The sequence below is a fragment of the Ambystoma mexicanum genome, chromosome 14 (genome assembly GCF_040938575.1).
Source record: "Ambystoma mexicanum isolate Mex_15411 chromosome 14, UKY_AmexF1_1, whole genome shotgun sequence".
Classification (NCBI taxonomy): domain Eukaryota; kingdom Metazoa; phylum Chordata; class Amphibia; order Caudata; family Ambystomatidae; genus Ambystoma; species Ambystoma mexicanum.
This window is the reverse complement of record NC_090940.1, coordinates 541,757,840-541,778,680: the sequence shown is the minus strand read 5'-3', so window position 1 is coordinate 541,778,680 and position 20,841 is coordinate 541,757,840. Positions and strand designations below refer to the sequence as shown.

Genomic DNA, 20,841 nt, shown 5'->3' with positions numbered 1-20,841 from the left:
TGGGGCCCTCTGGAACAGGCGGCGTTTGACGACATTCGGGGGGCACTGGCGGCGCATGACACTATGGCATTCTTTGACCCAGGCCTGCAGACGGAGATCGTGGTAGACGCCAGCCCATATGGGCTAGGGGCGGTGCTTACACAAGTAGGAAAAGACCAAGAGGTCCGGCCGATAGCTTACGCCAGTAAGGCCCTGTCTGACACTGAACAACGATACTCTCAAATAGAGAGGGAGGCCCTGGCGGTGCTGTGGGGCTGTCGACACTTCCGCCTGTACATTCTGGGGCGTCCCGTGACCGTGGTCACGGACCACAAGCCGCTGCTGCCGATCATGGCGGGCTCGTCATCTCGCCCGCCAGTAAGGATTGAGCGGTGGATGCTCGCCCTGCTGGAGTACGGGGTGTCATTGACTTATCGTCCCGGCGCCAACAATGCGGCGGACTACCTATCTCGTCACCCCAGGAACGACTCGCAGGAGTCGGCGTCGGCGGAGGAAGCTGACGAACACGTCTGCCTAGTTGTAGAGACTGCGACACCCAACTCCATGCAGGTGGAAGAACTAGAGGCGGCGTCGAAAAATGACGAGTGTTTCTCCATCTTGAGGGAGGCCATGCAGAAGGGTGCCTGGAAGACAGTGCTGGAGGCGGTGGAGCGAAGAACGTGTGAGGCCCGGGTCACTCTCGAGCAGTTGTGGAGAGTGAGAGAGGAGCTAACATTCTCCGATTCCGGGCTGCTACTAAGAGGGGAAAGGATTGTGGTGCCCCAGGCCAAAGTGGCGCAGGTCATCGCGCTAGCACACCAGGGTCATCAAGGGGCTCCCAAGACCAAAGCTCGCCTCCGGCAGAAGGTGTGGTTTCCTGAGCTGGAGCGGAAGGTGGAGGCGTTCGTGGCCTCTTGTGTGTGGTGTCAGGCGGCGGCCCCGGCACTGAAAGAACCGTCCATTGAAACAATGCCCCGCGGGACTCGGCCGTGGGAGGTGGTGCACGCCGACTCGGGGTCTACCTCCAGGGGCACGCATTTTCTTGTGGTGGTAGACGAGTGGTCGAGGTACCCGGAAGTTGAGTTCATAGACTCCGTGGCATTTGAGAACGTGGTGGTGGCGCTGGAAAAGATCTTTGCCACTCATGGCCTCCCCTCTGTGCTGTGCTCGGACAACGGAGCCCCGTTCCAGGGGGAGAGCTTCGCAGAGCTCATGAAAGAGTATGGCATTCAACACCGACGGGTCACCCCACTGTGGCCCCGTGCCAACGGGGAGGCCGAGCGAATGATGCGCACCCTCAACAAGGTGTTCCGCATTGCCCATGGAAAAGGGGAGTGTCTGAAGAGGGCTCTGTACGTATTTCTACGAGGCTATCGCACCACCCCTCACTCGTCTACGGGGGTGGCCCCGGCCGAAGCACTATTCCAGCGGTGCCCGAGAGATGTCATACCGGAACTGGGGGACCGGGACCCCGCCGTCATCAACAATGAGCAGGTGGAAGAGGACAGACAGATCAGGACGCAGATGGAGAACATCCGGAGGGGGCTCAGACCCCCACACATTGCTCTTGGGGATGAGGTGCTGGTGAGAAATCGCCATCCCCATGGAAAATTGTCACTCACATACGAGCCTGCTCCACTGGACGTGGTGGCAGTCAAGGGGTCAATGGTGACTGCATCAGATGGAACGTCATCAGTGACCAGGAATGCGTCCTTCTTCAGGAAGATTGGTGAATCCCGAGTGGACGACCCGGACAGCCGAGAGAGCGAAGGCGTTTTGGATGAAGGTGGGGGAGAAAGCGCCGTAGTGGAATCGCCGGCTCGAGGCGGACCCACCCCCGGAACACCAGCCCGAGACGGCGGCAGGAGGTACCCCCTGAGATCAGGGCGTGGGAAACCTGCCCGTCTCAGTGACTATGTTACGGACTGAGCGGGGAGGCTGACCGGGGATGAATGGTCAGGCCATGACAGGTACACACGGGGGATCCGGGGTGGCTGTCAATAAATGGGGGTTTTGTTGAAACTTAGAGTGTTGTGTGTTCTAGATGTGTGCTAGTTATGTACTCCTATTTCCAATTTGTTGTTATGGAAAAGGAGGAGTGTGGCGTTGCCCCTTTAAGGGTCCACACGCGACGGAGTGACGTCAACTCCGTCGCGTGCCTGTTTAAATAAACGGGGCGGCTCCTGGTGACGTCAGTTCACCGGGGAGCCCACACCGACAACATCCACGTCTCCGTGTCTCTGTTCTACAGGGGGTGGGGGGCTCACGGAGGCGGCCCGCACGAGACCGCCAACCGTAGTAATAAATTAGAATATATTGGTGCGACAAAGGTAGAAGTGAACCAGAATTCAAAACCACTATTTCTAAATAAACACTCAACCAGATGTGGTTGATTGATCTGGTCTTACACTTGGATCGTTCCCACTACTTAAACAGAACAGCAAAGAAAGATTGATCTTCGTCATCCCCGTCCGGTATGGGACGTGCAGTTCTGGGCTAGTGAGAGCCGTTATACATTCAGAAAGAGAATCTGGCGTGCAAGCAGGCCCCTTGGGAGCCTGTAAGACTGGACTTGTGCTCAGGGAGACTGCAGAGAGGCCAGTCTCTCAACTTGCACAGACGAGCTGCGAGAAGCCAGAGAAGCATCTTGCGATCGGCAGGAGGCCGGTGAAGCAGAAGCAGAGAGAAGGAAAGGTGGTGGCGTGACCTGTTGTGGGTGGACCGCGTGGTCCGACAACTATGCAGAGACCACCAACAGCGAATGGCTGGGAGAAGAAACGTCCACAGAAGTAACTGGCCCAGGCCGTGGCTGGAAGAAGCAGTAGTAACAGGAGTTGATTGGCCCAGGCTCTGGCTGAGAGAAGAAGAAGCTGTAAGAAGAGTCGTCCTGCGACCCCCTGTACAGCCAGTGAAGCATTCCTTAAGAGAAGGTAAAGGGAATAAGCCTAAGTCCGGGAAGGGGCCGGGAGGAATAAATAGTAAGGAGAATAAGAAAATTGTGAACCACTTTGTTGTACAGATCCCTTGGCAGTTCCACAAGCGTGTGCTGCTGATAACTGAAAAGGAATGCAGGAACATCTTCCTTGTCCCAGTGGACCCTCGAAGATAAATAAGAAAAGCAGAGACTGTTTGGAACCGCGTCTAGTGAAAGACCAGCGAATTAAAGTCCACACCGATCTTTGGAGAGTCAGCTAGGAGAAGGGAATCCTTCTACTAGCCGCTTTGAAATCCCATCGAACTTTGTGTGCCAATACTTTGAACTTTTATGAACTATCAGTTTGTGGTAAGACTTTGCATCCAGGGGAAGGAAGTAATTCTCCTGGATTGGAAGAAGGCTGTTTTCTTTTTGGACATTGATTATTGTAGCGATAGAGATAAGGGGCCCGGACCAAGACTGTGCCTTTTTGTGTGACTTCCCGGACTATGTGACACTTGCCTGAGTTTCTTTATTTTAGGTAAGGAAACCCTGTTAGAGCTAGGGTCAAATAGGTAATATTTCTGTTAAAAATTAAAGTTTATAGCGATCATTATGTCACAATTTGGCCAGTCGCATCATTCCTTGTCGCCACAGCCCGCACTGTAAGTAACGGCTAAATTCACAAATAGAATGCTGTGTCCTGCATGTCATTATCGGTGGCCGCCGCCAAGGGGGCACGCTGAAAGGGACCCTGCACTGAATGTGCTGTAGTTAAACAGCCAGAAAGGGCCACTCCAAAAGATCCTGTTTCGATCCTAAAGCCAGCCAATAATTGAATTAATACAAATGTCAGAAATTGACATTGCTTAGAAACAAAGTGCTGTGAGGAAATGTAGTCTGCAAGAATTCTGTCTGTACAATTAGAAGGCAGTCTGGTTGCACAAGGGTGTAACACAATTTAAAGGACATTGTATTGATATGATAGGTTATTTATAACGCGCTTAATACCCAGAGGTTTCTAAGCGCGAACCCAGGGACCGAACACGTGTCATGCTTCCAAGGCGAGCACGTTGCTGCAGAGCTATCCTCCCAAGACGTTCTATGGGCTTGATTATGAAGTGCTGGACTGGGAGAGTAATTTCATTGCTGCTGTGTTTGTGTTGCATTGTGTTGGCATTTTTACATTGGAGTGCTGCAATGTCTCTCTTTTCGACCTCCCCAGGCTCTGAAGGAAGTGCTGCGGTTGTACGACCCAGCACCTAGCACCTTCCGCCGGGTAGAAAATGAAACTGTAATCGAAGGAATACGAATCCCAGCGAATGTGGCCATCATGGTAAGTACTTTCCAATAAACACAGAGGTAGCCAACCTGTCACCCCCCCCCCCCTCGTCCCCCAGATGATGGCCCTCCACCTTCCGAGATATCCACCACTGACTATGGCTGTGTCTAATGGCAGCTGTACACCAAATCACTTGGAAGGTGACAGGTTGGCTACCACTGACCCAAATGCTCATTCTGCTGTATGTAAAACCCTGCATGAACGCAACCAGCACAAGAAACAGCACAACCGCAAATTGAGAGATTTGGACAAAAAAAATCAACACAATCAGTTCAGATTGATATGAGCAAAGAAAGGACAATTCTAAAGCAAGTGACTCCATCTGGCCTACAACTCCAGTCAGCCCAAGCACGCATAATCAATGGTGAGGGATCATGGGAGCTGTAGTTCACAACATATGGAGAGCAGTAGGTTTCAGGGTTCTGTTCTAAAGCCGCACCAAACACCAAATTAAATTGAAATTAACCCAATAAGTGAGGATGGGCTATAATTGAATTATTTTGCAGACTACTTTTATCAAACCAGGAGAAACTTATAAAAATATGGCAGTCCCCACCGCTTGGTGAGGCTAATGATTTTTGGCTATAGGCCAGTCTTCTGAGCAGTTTGTAGAGAACTCAGAACAAGTATGCAAATCTACAAGGACCGTAACTATTAATTGCTATTGGTACTCTTGTTCAGAGAAGAATTGCCGAGCGTTTCGGTGCTGGACTGCCCATGTGGGCGGGACAAAGACTGGCATGCAAATGGATATTTCTCCTCTTTGAAGGGTGCAGTGAGCTAAAACGTGGTTGTAGACCCTCCTTAGTGAAAGACATTCCATAGAACAGGGTATTTGACCCATGTTTGTTCTCAATAGAGGGGCCAGACGCTCCTTTTGTATTGCTATTGTCTGCCTCATTCAAATGCTGAGTAAGTGGGAAAATGTAGAGAGCAGTCTGCAGAGATCCATGGAATCTGCCGGGTTTTTCACCTGTTAACACCAGGTGATTCCATAGTAAATACTTCCTGGACGTGTATTTGTCAGCTGCGATTCGTTTTCACCTCTCTTTCTTTAGCCTCTCTGCCTCACAGACATTTTGAATTTCAAGTAGGGGTCCCCCACAGCATGCATGTGCTAACAGGGCGGACTTGTGCATTCAATTACAATATTTCTTTAAATGAGGCTGGTGGTGGACTCACTATTCATGACCAACAGCCAGCAGGGGTCAGACCAAAGAGGTCATTGCATTGGATCTGTTCAGTTGTTTGTGTTTCTAAGGAAGGGTGCATTCCCAGCTGTGTTTGCCGTTTTCCACCAGCTGCTGGGCAGGAGAGGGACAAGGCCACTGTGCCAGCCTTCTGAGTTACAGGTACTTGGATACGTGTCCTTTTAGTGTTCTTCTTTCTGTGGTTTAAAACTTTATTTGGGCGAAGAGCTCCATTGCGTTCCAAAGAGAATACTAAAATTAGAACAAGATTAGAAATGTGAAGAAAAATAAATAACCGTCAAGACTTTTGGTTTATTTAACCAGTTACAATTAAGCGCACTGTGCATAACTTGCCCTTCATATATTTAAAGTCCCCACAGTTACTTAAAGTGATATGAAGGTGTCCATCCAAGCTCACACACGTGTTAGAGAATGTTTCCTTCCACTCTCCAGTTGCCCTGTAATGTGTCGGTGAAGGCATTGCAACTGATGCTCGGACCCCAGGCACCACAAACAGATCCTGTGAGGATCCGTTAATCTGATAATGGATCCCATTACCTGTGCAACTGGCATATACCACTGATGGCCCACATCCGCCAGTTACAGAAGATGTTTATGCCCAGTGATGGAATCCCATCTAGCCAGTTACCTCCATTGTTAAAATTATAGCCAGTGATAAGTGCGTTAGGATTAGTGGTAATGGCATTACCACTGATAAAAGAAATGATAGTTACCATTCTAAGTAGGATCAGTTCTGAAGCGGTCTGGTAATGAATGATGAGCAGTTTATTCTGCTGGTGCCTCTATAGTTAAGATACTGTGGGGCTGTCTGTATTTCTAACCTCCAATTCTTTAATGTTACCGTCAGCTGTACTTCTATCTATAGATGCTTCAAATGCTATGACATGTGTGTCCCACGAGTGGCATGTTTGCCTATGGGACATGACCACTAGCAGTATTGATCAACTTTGATACTGCCAAGCAACCTCCAGTAAAACTTAATTGTAGTACCACCATGATTGCCTCCTGGCAAAACAGTAATATTGACAGAGTGGTTATTGTTCACCAGTGGTATTTCTTAAGGTCCTACATATGCTTTGTGTATCTGTAATGCCACATCATACCCCAAGATTGCCTTAATAGTAGGCAGCATAGGAAAGGAACCACTACAAATCCCATTAACATGCCAATGAGTTTATTATTTCCTCTTTCGGGATTTATTTACTAAAAGTTCTTGTACCATCGCGCCACATGCCCATGAGCCTCAGAGCGCGCACACATAAAACCACAAAACAGACAACAGAAACAAATAGCTTTATGAACAGTGCAAAAAAGGGAATACCTGGGACCAAACTCGACAATAACCAGCTCCAAAAAAATCAGACCGACAATGCCTAATCTGGAGCTAGGTTTAAAAATAAGCATCTTTAGCTCTTTTTAAAACTTAACTGTTGTCTCAACCGCCCTCAGATTTGGAGGCAACAGGTTCCACAAATTAGGACCTTGCACACTGAAGTTATGCCCACCGGCCTTCACCAGCCTAAATCTGGGTTTGACCAGTCTCATGCAGTATGAGTCCTGAGAGGGCAAGATGAAACCTGAAGTTGAAGGCGCTCTGTGAGATACTGGGGTGCTGTGTTCATCACACATTTGTTTGTGAGTGTCAAAACTTTATGCCTGAATCTAAGTTTTACAGGCAGGCCCGCCTGGGCACAGTAACATGGCCTCATCTGGCAAGACCTGAAACTGCCCGCACTGCACCATTGGCGCTTTAGCCATGCTCTGTACTAAGTGATGTTTCGTATGGCAGCTATTCACTGAAAATGGTTGCATCAACGTTCAGTGATCACTTATCTTCACTGGCGTAGAGAGCAGACCAATGCATCGTCCCTCACGAAAATATCCTGAAAGATAGCCACAGTACTGGCCCTGTCCTAGTTCCACTGTCTTGTTGAGCTGCAAGAATGCGACAGACACTGTTGAAGTTGGAACCCTCTGTACCATACACTACAGAGGGTCGAGGAAGACACAATCTTCCTCAAGCATTCCAATTAATGGAAGAGGTTTGACTGGGGACAACATATTGCACTGTTTGGAGTATGCCCTTTGTCAATTTGATGGGATTTTATTTCAAATGTCTTATTTAATTTCCACCTGAGGATGTGTGTCCTTGATTTACTTAGTTAATTTTTAACAGATCCGCCAATCTAGGTAAGGGGAGATGTTCTACCCCCAGCTATATTGTTTCTGAAATTGCCACAGTGAAACCAAAATTAAAATACAGCCCAATGGCTATTTTAAATATAATATTGGGAGAAGCTCTGTTAATGTGCAGCATTAAATGCTACTAAATTAAAATCATGAAAGAACGTACATTGATTCATAAAAATTGACACTCTGAATGTTAAATATGGCTTTTTAAATGCATACGTGGCTACCAGCATCCAGTAGCCAGTGAATGTAAGCGACTCAAATGCTCTTCTCTGTCTGAGAGAAGACAGTGGTCTAAATTGTCAGCAATTGTTTAAATTGCAAAGTGCATGAATAGGCCAACAGGAGCTGAATGGTGCCAGTTAGCAAGGCAAACGTCTCTTTTGAAGGGATTGTGTCCTCTGACGTATTCCTTATCTGCTGGCCCTGGACATTTTTTCTCAGAAGAGGGCGCTGCGCGTAAACGTCCCTCGAGTCGGTGTCCCTCGACAGCCTCTGTATCGGCACCGAAGTCATCATGAGTACAAATAGTCTCGCACAGCGTCCGTTGCTCAGTTCCGTTTTTCCGCGCTTCGTGATCCTCGGAGACGAAACGCTCGGTTCCATTCTTCATAAAATCTACTTAATTCTTCGATAATCTTAAGTTTCTAATGATGGCATCTTTATCCGAACCATCGACTCCACGATCTGGTTTAAAAAAATGTTGCGACTGTGGAAAGAAAATGTCTCTAACGGATCCTCACACGATCAATTTGTGGTGCATGAGATCAGAGCATCAGTGTTAGGAATGTGAATACTGCATGTCCATGACGGTGAAAGCCTTGAAGGAGCGTAAGGGGAAGTTAGAAAGAGGTAAGTCTATTAAAACTTCTACCCCTTCAAAAGTTTCCTCGGCTGAGTTGAGACATTCATCTCCTCGCCGTCAAACGAAACATTCCCAATCGAGATCTCAAAGCGGTTCCCATCATTCTTTGAGATCGAGACACTCTAAGAAGAGGCACCATAGATCTCCCTCTTCATCTTCCTCTAGTTCCCCGGAAAGGGTCACCTGCCTCACGAAACACAGCTCTCTGGCTAAGTGGGAAGAATTCTGTAAAAAAATGCTTAGCGTCTTCAAGAAAGCGGCCTCGTCCCTCTCAGAGATGTCTAAAGGTAATACTCCTACGTCCCGTCCCCTTTCCTCCATACTTGTGGGCACATCTCTCCGTGTTGTGGGACGGGACCGGAGCACTTTGTAAAAAGCACCCAAAAATGTTTTTTTTCAAAAATGTGTCCCTCCTCTCTTTCCTGCGTGGGGCCCGGCACGCGGCGGCAACCCCGCCCACCTTGGCTCCGCATCGCCCATCAGTCCTTTTCTCTGCTCGATCGGGGCCGGACGCACTTGCATCCTCGGAAGATTTTCTTCCCTTTTTTCCTCTCTGGCTCTCGCTAGCGTTCGTTTACTAGTCTATGTCTTTCAAATTAGACTTTCCAGATTGTTCATCGTGTCACTGTCGCTTCGCGAGGGCGGATCCCCATCCTCTTTGTTTAGAGTGTTTGGGTCCGGAACACCGTTGGGACTCCTGTTTTTACTGTGACTCCCTTTCGGTCCGGGCACTTCAACGTCAGTTGGAGCGGTGAGAGGTGGTGTTCCGACGAACTCCTCCTTCGCATTTTCAGGCGTTCGACGAGAAGAAAAAACGTCCGGTAAGTTCTTTACTTTTCAGAGCACCCCGGCCAGAGGATACCTTCCTGGGTTCCTCTCGGTCCGGGTGGGGCATTGATCGCTCTGTTACCGGGGTTCGCCCTGAGGTGCCCGTTGGGCCTAATAATTCTACCAGAGTTTTCTCCGAGGGTCTCTGTAAGGGGCCTGTGAACACCGGAGTACGCTCCGAGGCCCCTCCTGTGGGGGCTGTTTGTAGAGCCAGTTCTACTGAGTCGTTGGGTACCGGAGTCCGCTCTGAGGCCTCTGTCGGCTTCCCTCAAAAAAAAAACCGGGGTGCGCTCCGAGGACTTGGCTGGGCTTGTAGTTACTGAGCGGATGTTAGAGGCCCGCGCAGATAAGGCTGTTACTGGGCCTGGGTCCGAGGTCCCTCATACAGAGGCTAAAGCTACCAACAGTTCTGAGAGGCTGGACAAGGCTTTGTCGGTGAAAGCGGTTGCTCACCGTTCCCGCTCTTGTGGTGACACCAGATCTGTTGAGGGGGCAAAGAAGCAAAGTTCTTCTTTTACCGGCAGTGCCGAGGTCCTTCCTTCGAAGGCTCAGTTGGTGGTTGGTATGTCACAAAAACATTCAAGGCCTCATAGTACCGGCTCGGCCGAGGTTCCTTATGTTAAGGCTGAGATTAAGACCCCTGATCCATCGACGTGGACCCCTGCCTCACTTCCTCACGTGCTGCAGTTCCCCTCAGATGAGGACAAACTGGCGCCCGTTTCCACCACGACCACGGCAGCTATTTTAGGTGCTACCCCTACAACTACGCCATCGGCTTCTGGTGTAGGGCTCGGTCTCTTGGGCGAACCTAAGGTCCCTTGTGCGCATCCTTACTGGCCGGTTTATGATTGGAACGCCCGGATGCCTCTTCCGCACAATGTTTCGTTGCCCGCAGGGGCGGTCCTTTGATTTATGTGGATACGGTGGAGGGGCCGGTGTGGCACCCTTCCCCGTTACGTCCCTGGATTTGTCCACCTCATGAGAGGCCTCCTCAGGTCCCGAAACAATCTCCTGAGGATGCCTTTTTCGGTACATTTCAAGCGCTTATGCGCACCGACCCCATGAGGGAATATTTCAAAGGGCTTTTCAAGGAGATATGTCCACCTGCGCCTCCGGCTCCACCCGTTCTTCCGGTGGTTCCGCCGGCCCCTACCTTGCCCGTGGCCCCCCCCTGCTCTTCCGCCTTTGCCTCCATTGTCTCCAGTGGACAAGGCAGTGCCTGACACGGCTCTTGACCTGTCAGATGACCCTCAAGGCGATCAGGACAACGAGGACCTTCCCCGCTCTATCAGAGCCTTTCATGACCGGGTACTGGACATGATGAGTTTCTTAGATGTTCCGGTGCCCGAGGCACCCGCTCCGTAGGAGGGCGTGCTTTCTGGGGCGTTCACCCTGTCTCCCTTGGAGCGTACCGTCCTGTTCCTGCAGAAGGACGTTCTGGCCGGGGTGCCAAAAGTCTGGGAAAAGCCACACTCGCGACTTTTTGTCAATAAAAAGATTGACGCGAGGTACAGGCTGCAATCTTCGGAAGAGGTGGCCCTGTCGTCTTGTCTGCCTCCCTCCTCCACAGTGGTGGCTGCGGCCACTTTGCAGTCCAGGCCTGCAGCATCCTCTTCCATGACGGCTACTCAGGTTCTGGGAAAGGAGGACAAGCTCCTTGACTCCCTCGGGAGGAAAATCTTTGCCAACTCGGCCTTGCAGCTCAGGCAGGCCAACGCCGAATTTATATTGGTGGGAGTTAACATGCGGATGTGGAAAGGTCTGTCGGAGTTTGAGGAGCACATCCCGGTCGAGAAGTTGGAAGACTTCAAAGGAGGCCTTTCCGATGCCAGGGTCTTGGCCCAGGATCTCCTGGAGGCGATGGCTCATCACGTAGACACCTCGGCTCGGGGCCTGATGCTTGGGGTTGATACCTCACGGCAGGCGTGGCTGCATGCCACTAAATTTTCTAAGGAAGTGCAAGACAAGGTTTTGGACCTTCCATTCGATGGTGAGGAGCTTTTTCATTCTTCTACTGATGTAGAGCTCAGCAAAACCAAGGATAGCACTCAGACGGCTAAATCATTGTCTGTTCTGGTTAAATCTCCTTTCAAATCCCAGAGACCGTTGTCGCAAAGTCGACCTTCCTCTGGTTTTAGGGGCTTCCTCGACCGCAAATCTCGCAGAGTGGATACTCCTGCGTGGAATAACCGCTGTAGACAACAGCGCACACAGTTTTTCTCATGCTCCTCTGCCTCCTCATCAGGTTCAGGTGGCACCGCCACCGACAAGCCTGCCAAATGAGGGTTTACTGTGCTCTCACGAGACCCCGGTGGGAGGACGCAATGCGTCTCATTGGAAGGCATGGCAGACCATCACAGAAGACAGATGGGTCTTGTCAGTCGCTCAAGCGGGCTTCCGCTTACCTTTACTCCCTACCCCACCCCTCAACCCTCCTTTTCAGCTGTCGGGCTCACCCTCCCTCAAGGCTGAGGTTCAGAAACTTCTGGGCCTCAGAGCTGTGGAACCCGTTCCCCTTGGGGCGGGCTTCTACTCCCGGCTATTTACGGTGCCCAAACCCAACCAGGCTGGCCTGCGCACCATCCTAGTCCTTTCCCAGTTCAATCTTTTCCTACCCCAAGAGAAATTCAGGCTTCTGGCGATCTTCCTAGCGCTCAGGGCGTTCAGACCGCTCATTGTCAACAAGGTGGTCCGCATAAGAACGGACAATGTGGTATCAATGTATTACATAAACAAGCAGGGGGGAACAAAGTCTCCCCCCCCTCGTGGACCTGTCCATCCAGATTTGGGAGTGGGCCGTGCTTCATGGTGTCTGGCTGCTTGCAGTGCACATCCCGAGCCAGCTGCATGTCACAGTGGATACCCTCAGCCGGCGGACAGTGGTCAGCTACGAGTGGGAGTTGAAGGTGGAGGTCCTCTCATGGATTTTCTCGCGTTGGGGCACACCGGAGGTGGACCTCTTCGCTATGGCGGTAAACAAGAAGCTTCCTCAGTATGCCTGCAGAGGGGGGCTGGGAGCCTCCTCTCTGGGGGATGCTCTCGAGATTCCATGGCACAACATGAGAGTTTACGCCTTCCCGCCTCTGCCTCTAGTTGATCGAGCAATTTGGAAGTTGAAGAACTCTGTGAACTGTTCCCTTCTACTGATAGCCCCGTGGTGGCCGGCCAGGTTTTGGTTCTCAGAACTTCACACCTGTCAGTGTATCCTCCGATCAGGTTACCAGTAACTCCCGATCATCTTCACCAAGGGGAACAACAGATGTGGCACCCCTCCCCACAATCGCTCAGCTTGGCGGCATGGTTCAAGTCTTTAGAGCATCTGAGTTTGTCTGTGGATAACATGCGCATTATCCAGGCAGCCAGGAAACCCTCGACCAGATCTCAATACAGGAGTAAATGGCTCTGGTTCTGTCATTGGTGTTTGGAGAAGAGGTTGGATTCGAGGGTGGCCACGATCGACACGGTGCTGTCCTTCGTATCCTCCCTAGCAGAGTCAGGGGTTCATGTTCTGTCATGCAGGACTTATCTCTCAGCGGTTTCCGCTTACCTGTCTACAGACCTGTGTTCTTATTCTCTAACTAACCCAGTGGTGAAGAGGCATTTTTCTGGCTTGATACGCCTCTACCCTCCGGTTCGTAATCCACACCCGCCATGTGACTAAATGTAGTCCTGATGGCGCTGTGCCATAAACCCTTTGAACCAATGGCTACGGTAGACCTCAAGTACTTGTCTTGGAAAGTGTCCTTTCTGGTCGCCGTTACGTCAGCAAGGAGACTGAGTGAGCTCCAGGCATTGTCGGTGGAGCATCCTTTCTTGGTCTTTCACAAGGACATGGTAGTGACCAAATTCCATCTGAATCAGTCGATCTCCCTTCTGGTCTTTTTTCCGAACCCTGCCTCAGAGGCTGAAAGAGTTCTACACTGTCTTGATGTCCTAAGAGCTCTTAAGTTCTACCTGGACAGGACTTCCGAGCTCAGGAGTTCTTCTCAACTTTTTGTGACCTTCGGTAACCCTCAGGGCAAGCCGGCGTCTAAGGCAACTATTTCCAGGTGGATTGCCGCCTGCATCGCGGAGTCTTTCACCGTCCAAAGGCTGAAACCTCCTAAAGGTATCCATACACCTGGTACGGGGCAAGGCAGCCGCGGTTGCTTTTCAGAAATATGTTCCCTGGGAGTCCATCGATAGGGCAGCTACTTGGGGCTCCCAATCTGCTTTCTGTAAGAATTACTGTCTCGACATGAGCTCTAGAGCTGACACTCAGTTTGGTCAGGCTGTGCTGAAGAACCTGTTTCAGTAAGGGGTATTTCCATCCACCCGTAGTTCCTGTAAGGAGTGCTTGGGAATCTCCCACAAGTATGGAGGAAAGGGGACGGGACGTAGGAGTATTACCAGGTTACTCACCGTAGTGACCACCTTACTCCTAGTCCATAGTCCCCTTTCCTCCATACGTCCGCCCGCCGTCCCCTCTAATAAGGTTCCTCTGTTATTGCTAATGGGTCTTTGACCCGGCGATAGAAAAGGGCTGATGGGCGATGCGCGGGGCGGAGCCAAGGTGGCCGGGGTAACGGGCACGTGCCGGGTCCAGCGCAGGAAAGAGAGGAGGGACACATTTTTGAAAAAAGAAAATGTTGGATGCTTTTTACAAAGTGCTCCGGTCCCGTCCCACAGGACGGAGAGATGTCCCCACAAGTATGGAGGAAAGGGGACTATGGACTAGGAGTAAGGTGGTCACTACGGTGAGTAACCTGGTAAAAATACTCAAGAGTGCCATGAACCTCTGAGTAAAGGCACATCATCGAATAAAACTGCGTCATGGATGCCATTGTCGAATGGACCTTCGACGCATAAATCTGCTTCATCGACGCCATCTTCAACGCGGTCGTCGACTCCGATGAAGGATAAACCGAAAACCTCTGCTATGCCACGGGCACCAAAGGTGTTGAAAGCCCCGACCATGACGTCGAGAGTGGCGTCGACAATCTCGATGACGCCGAGTAGGATTCCGATCCTCTCGAGTTCGAGGCCTTTTTAAACATTTTCGACGCCTTTTACATGGTTGTCGAAGCCTACAACGTCCAATTCGACAACCACAATGTTTTCACAGGCAGTGACTACAAATTTGGCTCCTTCCTCTCTAGAAATGGGCTTTACTCCATATCCTAGGTCTGATTACTTCAGAGCCTTATCCTCCATATATATGGAAGGGGAGGACTCTGTAATCCAAAAGGTCTCTCATAGTCAAAGGACTACAGTACCCATTCCAGAGGAGTTAATCTCTGAAGAAAATGGGTTGAAAGACCTACAGGAGTCTCTACATGAGGCGAGTGGTATAGATACATCTCCAGAAGTAGAGTATGCTAGACCAGAACCTGGAGAACATGCCGAGATACCTTAGAGGGCTCTTATGGCTAGAATAATAAAATTTATGGGGTGGACTACACCTACACCTTCTTTTAAGCAAGATGACATTACTGATATATTAGATAAAGGACCCCAGGAGGATACCATTGTTCCTTTTCATGCTGCACTGCAAAGGAAAATATCTGCAAATTGGGAGACTCCTGAAGTTATCCCTGCAGTAAATAAAAAGCTCTCTACTAAATACAGAGTATCTGCTTCAGATCCTGAATATCTAAGCAAGCATCCAACTCCAGAGAGTTGTACAGGCAGCGACTTCATGAAGCAGTAAGTTGGCATACCCCACTATTCCACAAGACAGGGCTAACAAAAGGTTTGACGCCATGTCAAAAAGTCTTTTCAGCATGTAGTATGGCGCTTAAATCTATCAACGCCACTTGCACGCTAGCAAGATTCAGCCACACCCTTTGGGAGTGTGCTTCATCTGCGGCTGACTGTCTTCCAGAAGGGGAAGAAAGGGAAGCATTCTTGAACATCATCAGGGATGGGAAGGCTGCAATGTCTGAGTCCCTTCAAACAGGCATTGACTCTGCTGACAGCATCAGCAGAGCCATGGCGGCGAGTACCAAAATCTGCAGATTTGCGTGGTTGCGGAAGTCTGGATTTGCTCCAGATGTGCAAGCCAGACTTCTGAATATGCCCTTTGACAGCACTTCTCTATTTGGAAAAAAGTCTGATGACCCACTGGAGAAATTGCAAACATCCAAAGAAGCAGCGAAATCCCTTGGGGCTGCAATCCGGCAAACTCCAAATCGCACCACAGGTACATCCTGGAGGGGCAAGTCGGTTTGCATTTACTCCGCATTCGGAAAAGGCCGAGGACAACCAGCTCAAAGGGGCCAGAGACGATTAACCCATGGTGGACAGGTCAAAGGTACAAAATCCGCACCAGCAGGTGCTACTTTACCCTCAGCATCTTCCTCAGCTGCTTCTAAACCCATCTGATGTCTCTCCTCACAAGACACCAGTAGGAGGAGGCAAGATAACTCATCTGGCAGAATGGCAGGCTATTACGTCAGATGCTTGGGCATTGGAGACAGTTGCCTAAGGTTACTACCTACCTTTCCTACAAAATCCTCAGTCATCCACCAGGGAACAACTCTTTGAAGTTTCCAGACCCGCTCCTTATGCAGGAGATTTTAGACCTGCTAGAGAAAGGTGCCATAGAACCGGTACCTGTAGCGGAGAGGAACAAGGGTTGGTATTCCCCCTACTTTCTAGTACCAAAGAAGGACGGAGGATTGAGACCCATCTTGGACTTGCTAGAATTGAACAAATTCCTCAGGAAGGACAAGTTCAAGATGGTAACTCTCTCTCAGATCCTTCAGGCACTCCAGCTTCAGGACTGGCTGGTATCTCTGGACCTTCAGGATGCTTATTTCCATGTGCCAATCCATCTCAAACACAGGAAATACCGGATGTTCGCAATTGGCAACTCATTATCAATTTCCTCCACAAGCTGGGCTTCTCCCTCAACTTAAAGAAGTCACAGATGATACCATCACAGAGACTCCAGTTCATTGGAGCAGTCCTGGACACATCCTGGAAAAAGCCTCGCCACCAGAGGTGAGGGCTCAAGATATTCTACAGATGGTCACCAGGTTTCAAAATGCCCAACGTCTACCAGCCTTTGACTTTTTAAGGTTGCTCGGCCTCATGGCATCCTACATCTTCCTAGTGCCAGAGTCTCACATGAGAATTAGATCTTTGCGGTGGGCGCTAAGGACTCAGTGGTCACAATTCTCAGGGAGGATGTCAAATCTCCTACTAATCCCGGACAGAGTGGCTCGAGACCTTCATTGGTGGGCCTGTCGGGAGAACATCTTTGGCAACCATGGCCGCAGATAACAGTAGTCATGGATGCCTCACTCACGGGGTGGGGAACCCATGCCAACGACTTGACTATCAGCGGTCGTTGGTCTCCATCAGAGTCCAGACTAGACATCAACCTATTGAAGCTGAGAGTGATCACACTAGCGCTGAAAGCTTTCCTGCCATCAGCACAGGGAAAACATGTCCTGATAATGATGGACGGTTTATAGTGAAAATGTCGAAAACAAAAATGTCGAAAAAAATTATGTTGAAAAAAAAGTCGATTTTTTTTTTTTTTTTTTTGTTTTTTTTTGTTTTTTTTTAATGCAGGGGTTCCCACCAACCCCCCCCGTTAATTTGTTTTATAGCTAAACCCAAAAAACATACAAATAAAAAAAACATCCGATGTTTTTTTTTCGCCTTTTTTTTTCGACATTTTTGTTTTCAACTTTTTGCAGTCAACATTATAACTCCACACCATGACGGACAACACAGTGGCCATGCACTACCTCAACAAGAGAGGAGGCATAGGGTCACTGCCACTTTGCAGAGAGGCAATGCAGCTCTGGTTTTGGGCAATTCAAGAAGGAATCTCACTATCTGCAGTTCACCTAGCCGGAGAGAAGAACTTGACGGCGAATGCTCTCAGCAGGCAGAACACAGTCTCCCACGAGTGGGAACTAGCTCAGAAAGTCCTTCAACAGATCTTCGCCCTTTGGGGAACCCCTCAAGTGGATCTGTTCACCACCAGTATCAACCGGAAGTGCGATCAGTATTGCTCAAGGGAATTTCCCCCGAGAGGAGCTCTAGGGGACGCGTTCGTAGTGGACTGGGAATTTCCACTTATGTGCGGATTTCCTCCAGTCCCCGTCATTCCTCAAATGATCAGGAGGTTGAGAAGATATTGGAAACCCATGATCCTAATTGCCCCGGATTGGACCAGGAGGACGTGGTACCCGGATCTTCTAGACATGTCCATATGTCCTCCAATTTGTCTTCTGCAAAGAGAGTATCTTCTCTCGCAGAAGGGAGGTCAGGTACTCCATCTGGATATCAGAACCCTCAACCTTCACGCCTGGTTTCTGAAAGGCTGAGATACAAAGATTGTGATCTCACGGATGACGTAATGGAGGTGTTGCTTTCAGCCAGAAGGCCAGCAACAAAGTCTTTATACCGCTGCCGTTGGAACAAATTTTGCAGCTGGTGTAGAGAAAAGAATATTGATCCTTTTTCATGTAATACACCGATGGTGTTATCTTTCGTGCTTTACTTAGCAAATTCAGGTCTTCAAGTTGGTACAATCAACGGCTACCTTGCAGCGCTGTCAATCTTCAAGCGCACTGGAGAGGAGCCTTCATACTTCAAATTGCCCTTAGTGATTCAATTTCTGAAAGGGTTAACTAATGTTTTCCCCCCCAACTCCTTTTCAAGTTCCAATGTGGGACCTAAACCTAGTCTTGAAATATCTAATGGGTACTCCATTCGAACCCCTTCATTCCTGTTCATTAAGATTTCTCACTCTTCTAGTGACTTTAACTTCTGCCAGAAGAGTAAGCGAATTACAAGCTTTATCTTGTAAACCTCCACATACAATATTTCACAAAGATAACGGTCTACAAGTGAAGCCGAATTTTCTCCCAAAGGTGGTCTTTGAATTCCACATTACCCAGAAAATAACTCTACCCTCGTTCTATCCTCCTCCCCATCAAGGGAAGGCAGAAGAGAGATTACACAGGCTAGATCCAAGGCGTGCCTTAAGCTTTTACATTAGCAGACTGGCAAGGATCAGGCAAGCAGACCAATTGTTTGTGGGGTATGCAGGGCACAAATTAGGTTTGCCCAGTACAAAGCAAACCATTTCAAGATGGATTATTTTAACCATTATAGAATGCTATAAATTGGCAGGAAAAGAGCCCCCTCAACATCTTAGGGCTCATTCAACCAGGGGTATTGCAGCCTCTTCAGCTCTCCAAAGAGGAGTTCCAATTAAGGACATATGTGCGGCTGCCACATGGTCGTCTGCACACACTTTTCCACATTTTACAGTTTTGATTCTTCCTCTGGCCAGGAGACAAAATTTGGAAAAGCTGTGTTGCACTCTGTGCATCTTTAGAGGGAAACATTTCATTTTACTCCTGCCTCCTCTATATACTACTGCTATGGGAGTCTATCAAAGATAAGGAATACGTCGGAGGACACAATCCCTTCGAAGAATAAGTTACTTACCAAACTGGTAACGTTCTTTCGATGGGATGTTCATCCGATGCATTCCTTATCGCCCCTCCCATCCTTCCCCACAGTAAAACTTCCCTTGTAGTTGCAGCCTACGCTCCTTCAAGGTTATTAATCAATTCATGCAAAGCAAAACAATACTTCAAAACGGAACTGAGCAACGGACGCTGCGTGAGACTATTTGTACTCATGATGACGTCAGCGCCGATACAGAGGCTGTCGAGGGACACCGTCTCGAGGGACGTCGACGCGCAGCGCCCTCTACTGAGAAACAATTTTTCGAGGCGAGCAAGCTGGAAGGGAATTATCAAAGATGAGGAATATGTCGGAGGAACATTCCATCGAAAGAACGTTACCAGTTTGGTAAGTAACTTGTTCTTTTCCAGCAAGGGAGACGAGAAAGCCCCAGGTCAAGGATCAGATGCACTCCTTTTTATAGCTCATTTCACAAACTGTGAGGGTGCAGGAGTAAGAATCGGACACAATGGTGGTGTGTTAATTGGCAGAGACTTTTTATTAAAAGTACAAATGGGTGGATGAAATCCTAACTAGCTCTAACTCTAGGAAAGGGGTTCCCTGCCTCAACAAAATTAACTTATGAAACTGTCTGTGCCAGAATGCCCAACTCAAAGTCCACAGTCCTGTGTCCAAATCCTAATCTATCCCTCACAAACTAAACTAAATAAAAGGTGAAAAAAGGAAAAAAAAGGGTCTCTTGGATGGCCACCTGCAGCCCTGCTTTGCTGAATCTCAAGGGTTTGGCTCCTATCCCCTGAGTCTTCTCACATTCTTTCCAACTGTAGAGGGTCCCAGATCATTGTGAGCAAATCCGGCTTCCATGCACTGCAACGAAGAACATCCTGGATGCCTTTTCCAAGCTGTGTTGAGGGTCCCAGAGCCTTCTGAGCGAACCCAGCTTCCAGGTACTGTGATGAAGAACAGCATGGATGCCGTTTTCCAAGCAGTGTTGAGGGTCCCAGACTCTTGTGAGCAAACCCAGCTTCCATGCACTGCAACAAAGAACAGCATGGATGGCTTTTTCCAAGCTGTGTTGCGGGTCCCAGACCCTTGAGAGCAGACCCGTCTTCTAGGTACTGTGATGAAGAACAGTGTCTCTCAATCTTTGTTATATGCATTCTCACTGACTCATAGCCTTGGTATACTTTCCTGCCAAGGTCTGTGTCCAATTCACAATTAGCAGTTTGTATTCTCGATCCTCGCTATTTGGGATGTGTGTTCTCCAACTTGGGTCCCAGATCCCCTCACCTGGTTACTTTTCGACAGTGAATGTTCCAAATATTCCAAGTTAATTCTTTTTCGAATAGATTGTGTTCTCCCACGTATTCCTCATTTTAGATAATCTGCCAGCTTGCTGCTTCTTTTTTTGGAAACATTTATCACCAGAGGGCGCTGTGCTCGAGGCCACGTAGTTTTAGTCCCTCAAGGGCTACCGTCGAGTGTAGGCGTCATCCGTCGTATAAAGGGCTTGAGCCGCGCCCGTTGGTCTCAGTTCCGTTTTTCTGAGCTTCTGCTTCGTGTTTCGAAACGGCGCGTCAGCTCTTTCTTTGAAAATGTCTTCATCTTCAACTCCTACCACACCCAACACGGGTTTTAAAAAGTGTCTAAAGTGCAGAAGGCGGATGTCCATCACAGATCCTCACCACAATTGCTTTTGGTGCCTCAGCCCTGACCATCGGGTCGACAAGTGCGGTTCGTGTCAGGCGATGTCGAATAAGGCTCTTAAGGAACGCCAAGGTAAGCTAGCGGTGGGAGAGGAGTCTTTTAAGTCTGCAAAAAGACAAAAAGACTCGGGAGAGTCGAGTAGAAAATCTCGTCAAGAGTCGAGGCGGTCGAGGTCTAAGAGTCGCTCGAGGAAATATTCCTCCTCTTAATGTAAAAAATTGAAGAAGCGACGTCTCAAATAATCTTCCTCTTCCTCTTCTTCCTCGTCGCCTGAAGGAAGGTTAATTTCATGTCCTTCTAAGCATGATTCCCCCCAAAAAACAGGATGCCTTTAGGGCTTTAATGCTAAAGATTTTTCAGAAGGCAG

General features: G+C 49.1%; 1 protein-coding gene across 2 annotated transcripts in view; it reads left to right on the top strand.

The window, feature by feature from the left end:
- Positions 1-20,841, top strand: part of LOC138526940 (cholesterol 24-hydroxylase-like) — a 524,604-nt gene that overhangs the window by 442,826 nt on the left and 60,937 nt on the right. For both annotated transcript variants that reach the window (XM_069637830.1, XM_069637831.1), the window contains one exon: positions 4,119-4,229. In XM_069637830.1, coding sequence (XP_069493931.1) covers positions 4,119-4,229 — 111 coding nt within the window. The remainder of the gene's footprint in view (positions 1-4,118; positions 4,230-20,841) is intronic.